Below are 11,050 nucleotides of genomic sequence, written 5' to 3' on the forward strand. Positions count from 1 at the left end.
TATTCCTGAGGTATTATTTTGAGGGGCGATTTGTAAGTATTGAACATGCAGGACTTTAATATTTTAATTTTATTTTAGTCTTATTTTATTGTGTAATAAACAACTTATACTAAAAGTTTTTATTCTTTATTACTCAGTTCTTTAGGGCAAAAAAATTGTGCCTTTTAAAAATAAAATATTGACAATTCGTCAAGCAAATAAAGCATTTTGTTTGTAGGAAAAAAATTTGGATGACAAAGCATATCGTAACATCCAGGAACTGGAAAATTATGCTGAAAACACACAGAGCGTTCTTCTTTATCTAACACTAGAAATATTGGGTAAGTTGTTTTTTTTATACTTCTCTTTTTTAAAGAAAACACCTTTTTTTTTTTAAATTGAAGTATAAGTTGGTTTACGATATTGTGTTAATTTCAGGTGTACAGGAAAGTGATTAATTTCAGGTGTATAGGAAAGTGATTCAGTTATACATATATATATGTATTTCAGATTCTTTTCCATTATAGTTATTAGAATTGTGTTAATTTCAGGTGTACAAGAAAGTGTTAATTTGTGTTAATTTCAGGTGTACGGGAAAGTGATTCAGTTATACGTATATATATGTATCTCAGATTCTTTTCCATTATAGTTATTAGAAGATAATATAGTTCCCTGTGCTACACAGTAAATCCTTGTTGTTTATCTATTTTATGTGTAGTGGTGTGTTATCTGTTAATCCCGTACTCCTAATTTATCCCCCTCCCCTTCTTTCCTCTTTGGTAACCATAAGTTTGTTTTCTAAGTCTGTGAGTATGTTTCTGTTTTGTAAATAAGTTCATTTGTATTATTTTTTAGATTCTACATATAAGTGATATTATATAATATCTGTCTTTATCTGATTTACTTCACTCAGTATGATAATCTCTAGGTCCATCTATGTTGCTGCAGATGGTAATATTTCATTCTTTTTTATGGCTGAGTCATATTCCATTGTGTGTGTGTGTGTGTGTGTGTGTGTGTATACACACACACACACACGCACGCCCCACATCTTCTTTATTGACTCTTCTGTTGATGGACACTTAGGTTGCTTCCATGTCTTGGCTATTGTAAATAGCACTACTATGAACATTGGAGTGCATGTATCTTTTCGAATTAGTTTTCATCTTTTCCAGATATATATGCCCAGGAGTGGGATTGCTGGATCATGTGGTAACTCTATTTTTGGTTTTTTAAGGAATCTGCATACTGTTAAGAAAACACCTTTTAGACTTCACTCTTTCATAATTTGACAATCTAACCAGTTTAACACGGAAGTTTTTTTTTGCACCAACTAGAAAGGAATAGCTTTTTTTTTTTTTTTTTTTTTGAGTAAGAAGGGGAATATAATATACACCTTTCTTTGGAATGGAATGTAGACTAATCACAATACCCAGGCTCTCATAAAAGGACTTTAGCTACCTCATGAGAATGCTGTAATTAATAATCTGGTAATTGCAGATGATTCTATTTTTTTATGCATCTCCTACAATTTGGAAGGCCTGTGGCCTGACTCCTTCCTTCTCTGTCAATAATACTTCCCCATGTTTAAAAACAAAAGGTAGAAGAAATAAAACTGTATATCTAAAAGTTTTATGAGATTTGTCTTAAAAAAAACAATTATGCCACTTAGATGGTATTTTTCCTACTTTGATTTTGTTCTAAGTTGGTGAGGTCTTATTGTAATGAGGAAATTATTTGGGACAAGGACAATATCATCCATTTGAAGAAGGTAATATGTCTTTATGTCACCCTAAAAGAACAACCCAAGTCCCTACCAAATTTCCCAGGCCTGTTCTGCCTGCACATTCAGTGACATGTTTGCCAACACAATGAAAGGAGGGAGCAAAGAGCAGAATGTTTGTTAAGTATATACTTAAAATGAGGTCATATGGAAATTGCACTGAGGAGAAGAAATGCAAGACTTGCAATGTTTTTCCACGATAGCTAATTAAAATTCCAAATGTGCTCTTGGTGTGCTGTACTCTGAGGAAAACTCTTTTATTTAAAAGTTGAAGTTCAGAAACCTGTTTATGGTAAATGGTCAGCTTGTCTTTGTGCCCAGTTTTGCTCTCATACATCCTGTTTTTCAGATATAAAACATGGGAGAAACACCTTTTACATGTTTAGGTCATTTCTCTATGCTGCTTCTATTGACTTGTTATGCATTTAAAGAGAAAAGAGCAGCCCAGTTGATTTCTAAAATCATAGGTATAAAGGATCTTCATGCAGATCATGCCGCAAGTCACATTGGAAAAGCACAAGGCATTGTAACTTGCTTGAGAGCAACGCCGTATCATGGTAGTAGAAGAAGAGTGTTCCTTCCCATGGATATTTGTATGCTGGTAAGGCCGTTGTTTGTACCCTCTAATTATTTACCTCAAGAATATGGGGAGGGACGTCCTGTCTTGGTTCTCTGCTTAGTCTATTCAAGTGACCGTTTTGAAACACATGCTTATTGCTTTTTTGCTCCAGAGTTATCAAGTCAGAATTTTATCAGTCAAGCATTTTAGGTCTGTGGTGGGGCTATGAGTAAGAAGGGTCAGAGAACCTCACTTGGTATACTTACATGTTGATGCCTTACTCCCTTTCAAGCAATTACAGTAATTATTCCTAGTGGTCACCTTAGCCTGTTCTTTATTTTATTTTAAAGGAGGAAATAATCCATTAAAAAAGAATACTGTTTATGAGAACTTTTGTTTTCTGGAGGAGGTTCATTATTGTCTGTTCTATTAAACTTCTTATCTGTTTGTTTCTTGCTTTATTTTGTTTCACCTACAACTGTCATTAGTTAGCATCTTGTTGCATATTCTTCCAGGAGAGAGAGTGTCTGTGTGTGTGTCTATATACGCACTCACATACATATAGATATATTTTAAAAAACAAAATAGGGGACTTCCCTCGTGGTCCAGTGGTTAAGAATCCGCCTTCCAATGCAGGGGATGTGGGTTCGATCCCTCGTTGGAGAACTAAGATCCCACATGCCACGGGATAACTAAGCCTGCATGCTCTAGAGCCCGAGCGCTGTACCTACTGAGCCTGTGCGCTCTGGAGCCCCTGCGCCACAACTAGAAAGCTCTCGCGCTGCAGCTGCTGAGCCTGCGCACCACAACTAGAGAGAAGCCCGCACACTGCAATGAAAGAGCCTGCATGCCACGTGTGCCACAACTAAGACCTGGTGCAGCCAAACAAAGAAACAAACAAACAAACAAATAAATAAATATTAAAAAAAAAGAAAGAAAACTGACATCATGCAAGCTGCACGGCGTGGCCAAAAAAACCAAGAAAACAGGCATTATACTGTATATACTGTTCTATCACCAGTTTTCTTGAGCTAGTTTTAATTGTACTTTTTGAATCCTGATGTAATGTAACATTTTCCCACACAGCATGGTGTTTCACAAGAGGATTTTCTACGGAAGAGCCAAGATAAAAATGTGAGAGATGTGGTATATGACATGGCCAGCCAGGCACACTTGCACCTAAAGCATGTAAGTAGCCTCTTTTTGCCAAATCATTTAGGAAACTATCATTTCTAGCTGTGGCTACTCCTAGAGCATGGTTGTAGTGTTCTCTCTTTGGCAGTCCGTATCCATCGCTCACTGAAATCCCAATAGATTTATCTCAGGGATTATTATAAACTTTTTCTACTTTAAAAAAATCTCCTTCTCCCTCTCAGCTTCCTCAGTTAGGCTCCTCTCTGATCCATCCGCTCACTATTTCTCTCTCAGGGGACAGTGTGTCTTTCTGCCTTGTTAAGGCTGATGCCTCTTCTACTCTTCCAGGACCTTGCATCGTCAGCAGTTCCCAGCTGGTATTTTCAGTTGGCCTTTCTGATAACTTGCCCCTTTTATCTTCTGGTTTGTTGCTATTGCCTTCTGAAGTTACAGGCAGCCCGTTGGACCCTTCTGGTTTCTTATTTTCCCCTCCCAATTAACCTTTTTTGCATAAGTGTTCTACCTTCATTTTACCTCAAGGCCCTCACCACCATGGTACCATTCACCATACTATAATTTGGCTTTCATCCTGCTTACTCTAATAATAATCTCTAGTATATAATCTCCTTACTGCCACATTTAAAGAAGTGTCTGATTTGTTGCATTCTTAAACCTTCTTGGTAGCTTTACTCTAAATGCTTCCAAGATGTGAGCGAATGTAACTTATCTAGGTTGCTCAGTCAAAATAGTTTTCTGAAACTAAAATTTACATGTAAGTTATTAGAGCCCAGAAAGTACAAACAAGTGATTGCCATATTTAATATAACTTAAATATATTAAAGCTATAATACTAAAACTTACCAACTAATTAAGCTATAATAAGTCATTAAAAAATAAAGAGTGATTTAGAGAGGGTAGATGTCTTATATGTATATGTATGTATGTGAATGTGTGTGTGTGTGTATATATATATATACACACACACACATACACACATATAACAGAGGAAGAATCAGCTAGACTTGATAACTGATTGGATTGTAGCAGAATCAGGAAGCAGGAAAGTCGAAGGCTGCATGGAGTTCAAATATAGATGGTGATGATGCCAGTCAGAGACTACAATAAAAAAGCAGTGGTGTGCTGGGTGCTGATCAGTAGCTGCTGGACATCATTGAATGTAAGGGGATTAGAGGGCATTTAGGGAGGTGGGCTAAAATGCAGATTGTAGGATTGTGACTTTAAGAGGAGGTCAGAACTGGAGGTACAGCTTGGGGAGTCATCCAGGTGGAAGGCTTATGTTTAAAGCTCTAAGTGTGGCTATGCTGTTGTCCAAGGAGAATATACATTTAAACCATAAGACCAAAGGCAGAACCTTGAGCCCACTTCCATTTCTCAGGTAGGAGGAGGAAGGGCCATTTAATAGGAAGAAGCAGAAGGAAAGAATGATCAAAAGAAGTGGGAGAACTCAGAGCCAGTGTCTTGGAAACCTAGGGAGGAGCAAGTTCCAAGAATGGGGAATACTGAAATTTTGCATTTCTTGGAGAGATTGAGAGAACAGAGAGGTATGATGATTAGTAAATTGTGGATGGTCTCGAAGAGAGCAATTGTAGTAGGTGGGTAAGTGAGTCAGGAATAAGAAGCAGTATCTGACAGTATAAGCAAAGACCTTCAGACAGAAGTGGGCGTGGTGAGGGCTGGATGATGGGCGTCAGCCTGAGTGGATCAGGGCTCTGTAGGCCAGAGTAGTAGGGTGTTAGGTTGGATTGAGGTTAGATTCAAGATGTGTAGGCCTTAGAATTCCAAGATGAATATTTGGGACATGATCTATCAGGGAGTTAAGTTAAAGAAAGAAAAAGTAAAACAGTGACTTTAGGACATGAATTTGGCTGGCTCTGGCTCTGGGGCATGAATTAAAGGTTGGGGAACACAGAGGCAGGAAGATCAGCTAGAAGGATCTTATATTCATCAAGACAGGAGGGAGTGACATCCAAGCTGGGAAGGTGCTGGGACTTGTATGTGAGTACAGTTGACCCTTGAACAATCACGGGGGTTAAGGGCTCCAACCTTCCACGCAGTTGGAAATCCATGTATAATTTATAGGTGGTCTTCTGTATCCAAGGTGGAGTCAACCAACCAAGGATCATGTAGTGCTGTAGTATTTACTGTTGAAAAAAATCTGCATGTAAGTGAACCCATGTTATTCTAGGGTCACCTGTATGTCTTCATTTGCCCCTTACCACAGAGCTGGGGGGGGGTCAAAGTTATAAGGCAGTTGGAAATGTCAAAACCAAATGTAAGAAAGAAGAGAATTCTTAATATAGTACCTTTTCCTGATTCCTTTAGGTTTGGCAAATTAATCTCAACCGACAGGAGATGAGAACTACTTTCTTGCTTTCGAGAGCGTCCCTAGCAGTGCTGCTAATTTAAACTGCTGGTGTTGCTTTGTGTTCACTTTCAGAGGGAGAGTGTTTATTTCCAGAAATATTTGTATTTCAAACCAGTTTCCTTTTGTCTTCCTTTTTTAGGCTAGGTCCTTCCACAAAAGTGTTCCTGTGAAAGCATTTCCTGCTTTCCTTCAGACGGTAAGTAGATTAACAGAGAAGGTTGTTTAATTAATGAAGCAGATGTGTATAATTTTTTTTTTTCTATTTTATAAGGTTCCCAGTGCAGTTCTTTAGTTTGGAGTCTTTGTTTGTTTTCCTCCCTGTGGTATGTTTTGTTAGTTACATTCTGCTTTTGGTGAAGGTCATGCCTCTGTTCCCCAGAGGCAGGTGAGTGGAATTGTCATTAGCACTGGCTGCAGCCATACTGCATCGTTTTGAATCTGTTTTGCCACTTACTAGCTGTGGAACAAGTTCCTTAATCACTATGTACCTCAGTTTATTCATAGGTAAGATGGGAATCATAGGAGAAACCACCTCATAGGAGTGTTAGGCTACTTATGGCCATATAAGTATGACTTAATAGTCTATTATATTTTTTCTCCTTAGTGACCATATTGTAGCACTGGTTCCCGAAAGTGGTTCACAGACCAGTGCTGAGCTGGCTGCATCAGTATAATCTGGAAGGCTTCTTCAAAAATACAGATTCCTGGGGTCTTCTTACTAAATAAGACTCTTGAGGTTGGGGAGGGGAGCATTTCTAAGAGGATCTGTTATTTTTAAAAATTCTCCAGGTGATTCTGATGCGTAGCCTGGTTCAGGAACCATTGTGGTAAAATGCATAAAGAAATGAGACTAGCTTCCGGTTAGTAGCACCTACTGTGGGACAGGTTCTGAGCTAGGTCATTACGTACGTTATTCCTAGGTGTGGTTTACTTCATTTTATAGATAGAAACCAAGGTTCAAAGATCTGTGATGTTTGAAAATGGAAAATTCATGCATTTTCTACAGTACCAAACATACCTTCTACATTTTTCCCTAAAATATATTTAAAGATTCATTTCTATCCTTTCACATCTTCTGTCCTGGGTCTCAGATCTGAGTGTTTGAAATCATTTTCTTTCTTTTCTGGGTTCACTTATTATAAAAGTAATATGTTAATGTTTTAGATGTTCACATAAGAGGAGGCAAAAGAAATTAGAATGCTCTCACAGTTCTATCCTTTCCAGAGATAATGTCTGTTCATCTTTCTGGACTTCTTATGTTCATGTAATTATATATGTATTTTTTGTATAAATGAGGTGTCGAGCATCTCTTTCTGTGTCAACACATTGTTCTGTATCACCATTTTTAATTGTTATTTATTTGGTTATTTGGTGATGTACTATCATCTCTTTTGTCTCTCTTTTTTTTTTTCTCTTTTTTTCTTTTCTTTTCTTTTCTTTTTTTTTTTGGCTGCACCACACAGCATGCAGGATCCTAGTTCCCCAACCAGGGATCAAATCCACACCCCATGCAGTGGAAGTGTGGAGTCCCAACCACTGGACCTCTGGGGAAGTACCCCATCACCTGTCTTGACTTATAAGCTCTAAGAAGTTCAAGACTTTGTTTTGTTCACTTTTGTGGAATAGGTTGTTCTCAACTCTGCTTGTCCATTAGAATCACTTGGGGAACTTTTAAAGCAAAACAAAGCAATATTGGGCCTGTCCCCAAACCAGTTAAATCATATCAAAGAGGTTGGATCTAGGCACTGATACTTCTTAAAAGTTCCCCCAGTAATAACAAAGTGCAGCTAGGCCTAAGAACCACTATCTTAGGCTAGTGGTGTGGTCCCCAGGCCAGCAATATATGCCTCGGATATTGTTAGAAATGTAGATCTTGGGATCCACCACAGACCTAATGGATCAGAAACTCTAGGGGCTGGAGCCTAGCTCTGTTTCCGTCCTGTGCCAGGAGAAAGTGGAGGGACTACATGGTAATTTCCGAGGAGCTGCTTCTATCCTACACCCTCAGTCCTGCTGGGGCACATCTCTTCTCATTTGTTTTATATATGGAGCATCTGTTAATTACTTTGTTCAAAGAAAAGGTTTTGCTGTTTAAAAATGGTTTGAAAATGACTAGTCTAGGGTAGAGTATGTTGTGCTCTATAGATGAGGTTTTAAGAAGCTATATTCAGAAATTGTAACATCTTTTTTTTTTTTAAATGTCGGTTCATTGGTTTATTTATTTATTTTTGGCTATGTTGGGTCTTAGTTTCTGTGCAAGGGCTTTCTCCAGTTGCAGCAAGCGGGGGCCACTCTTCATCGCGGTGCACGGGCCTCTCACTATCGTGGCCTCTCTTGTTGCGGAGCACAGGCTCCAGACGCGCAGGCTCAGTAGTTGTGGCTCACGGGCCCAGTCACCCCGTGGCATGTGGGATCCTCCCAGACCAGGGCTCAAACCCATGTTCCCTGCATCGGCAGGCAGATTCTTAACCACTGCCCCAGGGAAGCCCAGAAATTGTAACGTCTTTGAGAATTTCTCAATGAATTTGTTACTTTGAACAATTTATTTACCATTAACCATGAACCAAATCCTAATTTGTGAATGCCCAGTTGAGCTCTAATTTTGAGGTCATGTTTCATCTGTATTTTAATGGAATTTTCTCCTAATTATAAAAGCATTACATTCTCATAATAGAGATTTGGAAAATATAAAAAGAATATTAGAAGAAAATAACAATCACCTACAATTCCCAGACCCAGAGGTAAATGCTATGTACACTGTTCTTTCTTTTAAATGAATTTCTGTGTATATTTAAAGTCACACTTTATATGGCAGTGTCCTATTTATCAAACATTTAACCACATCATTAGAGATATTAATACAATATTTGATGGCTGTATAATACTCTCGTGCTTGTATCTTAATTTCATTAACTATTCTTTATAATTGGATATTATAAAACTATTAAAATGAACATAATAAAGTTCTTAGAGATGGAAAGTTAATAACAGTATATGAATTAATTTTTTAAAAAAGCAGGTTACAGAACATTATGAATAACATGAGCTCTTTTTTCCAAAAATAAAAGAGAACATGTGAAAGTACACTAAAATATCTTCAAAGTTTTTTCTCTTAACGCGTTTTTTATTTGATATCTACAAATGAATATATATGTATGCATGTATTATAAAGGATAACATAATGAACACCCATGAACTCACCACTTAATCCAGGAACTAGAATGTCACCATTAAATTGCACTCATGTGTTTTCCCAATCTCATCCCCTTGACTCTGCTTTCCTCCTCCAAGTAGCTATCCTGAATTTTGTATTTATTATCTTGCTTTTATTCTAGAAAAGCTTTTCCCTATTTTATGTATTCCTAACCAAAATGTTGCTTTTTTTTTTGGCTGCATTGGGTCTTCGTTGCTGCACGTGGGCTTTCCCTAGTTGCGTAGAGCGGGGGCTACTCTGTTGTGGTGTGCGGGCTTCTCATTGCGGTGGCTTCTCTTGTTGTGGAGCATGGGCTCTAGGCATGCGAACTTCAGTAGTTGTGGCATGTGGGCTCAGTAGTTGTGGCTTGTGGGCTCTAGAGCACAGGCTCAGTAGTGGCACATGGGCTTAGTTGCCCTGCGGCATGTGGGATCTTCCTGGACCAGGGATCGAACCCATGTCCCCTGCATTGGCAGGAGGATTCTTAACCACTGCACCACGAGGGAAGTCCCTTAGGTTTTTTTTTTTTTTTGAGCTGTATAAAAATGGATCATTTTCTGTTTATGTCTTCTGGGTTACACACACACACACACACACACACACACACACACACACACACACACACACACACACAGAGTGTTTCTAAGATTTATCCATATTATTGCATCTAGCTACATTTATTTCATGGCAGCTTAATATTTCATTGTGTGAACATTTATTTTTTTGTCAAAGAACTTCTGGATTGTTTCCAGGTTTTTTGCATTTGTGCACATTAATGCACATGTTTCTTGCCATACATATATATAAGTGCAGGGTTTCAAAAGTAGAGAGTGAATTTGTATGTCCACTCATCCGTTTATAGTGTATAGAAGTCTGGGAGAACACACAGTCCTTTGGACAAGCATATGCTCTCTGTGAGTCACACAGGTTGCGCTGCAGAACTCTAAGGGGAGCTGTACACGTGGGCTGAGAAGGCGGTGGGGCCGCTTCACATTGTGCAGTGCAAAAGTAGGTGGCTTCTCTGTTTAATAAAAATTTACAAATTAATAAGATTGAAAAACATAAAGAGCACTGCCCATCATCAGTGTTTTCCATCCTTGCCCCCAGTCCCAGAGAAAGCTTTGTCAAGTTTTATGTGATGGGGGGAGCATGGTGTGACGTTTATAGGGACCTGTGATTGTTCTCCCTGGCTGCAAATTGTTTTCCAGCAAGAACATGGACACCCTTTAAACTTTTTCACAAAATAATTTTTTAAAGAAACAACTTGAGCTCCCCCTCATGGCACTGTGTGTTTCTGTGTGTGTGGGGGCGGGGGGTTCATTTTCCTCAAATGAAACAGCCCTTTTGTATTCTACAGAATCTAGTAATAAGACCTGGCAAATAATTTCTCTGTCACATTTTGACCAGAACACTAAATTATGATCAGAATTGGCTTGATGTTTCTAGTACTAGATCTGTGACATAGTTTTACTGGCTTCATAGAAAACTTCTTAGAAGATGTCTTTATTCTCTCTCTCTTTTAAAAATTTCATTTACATTCTTAGTATGTAGAAGACCATCTCAGGAAAACTAAAATAGCCTTAATACCTGCTGGGTTTGTTTTTGTTTCTTTTAAGGACTTAATCATTCTGTGATCTAGTGACCATTATTCTCTTTTTTCAGGTTGCTCTGGAGGATTATTTAAAGAAAATTCAACAAGTGGATTTTGATATATTCCACCCATCTTTACAGCAGAAGAATACTTTACTTCCGTTATCTTTGTATATTCAGTCATGGAGAAAAAGATATTAAAATAATTTCGTGGCACTGATATTTACTTTTATTAGTTTTACAAAAGTGTACTAGTTTAGGGTTCTTGTTTACAAACAACAGGCACTGTTTACTGTTTAAGGAGAAAATTCACTTATTGGATGAGTGTGTAGGTCACAGAATTAATGAGAAGTTGCTGTACACTAGTACAAAAGTGTACTAGTTTAGGGTTCTTGTTTACAAACAACAGGCACTGTTTACTGTTTA

General features: G+C 38.1%; 1 protein-coding gene across 2 annotated transcripts in view; it reads left to right on the top strand.

Annotated features, from left to right (window-relative positions):
* NDUFAF6 (NADH:ubiquinone oxidoreductase complex assembly factor 6) overlaps positions 1–10,845 on the top strand; it is a gene marked incomplete at its 5' end in the record, with an annotated part of 36,409 nt that extends 25,564 nt beyond the window's left edge. For both annotated transcript variants that reach the window (XM_082858658.1, XM_082858659.1), the window contains 5 exons: positions 218–320; positions 2,230–2,363; positions 3,408–3,509; positions 5,981–6,037; positions 10,697–10,845. In XM_082858658.1, coding sequence (XP_082714784.1) covers positions 218–320; positions 2,230–2,363; positions 3,408–3,509; positions 5,981–6,037; positions 10,697–10,825 — 525 coding nt within the window. In that variant the 3' untranslated portion in view covers positions 10,826–10,845. The remainder of the gene's footprint in view (positions 1–217; positions 321–2,229; positions 2,364–3,407; positions 3,510–5,980; positions 6,038–10,696) is intronic.
* Between the last annotated feature and the right edge of the window lie 205 nt (positions 10,846–11,050).

The sequence above is a fragment of the Leucopleurus acutus genome (genome assembly GCF_964270905.1).
Source record: "Leucopleurus acutus genome assembly, chromosome: 17".
NCBI lineage: Eukaryota > Metazoa > Chordata > Mammalia > Artiodactyla > Delphinidae > Leucopleurus > Leucopleurus acutus.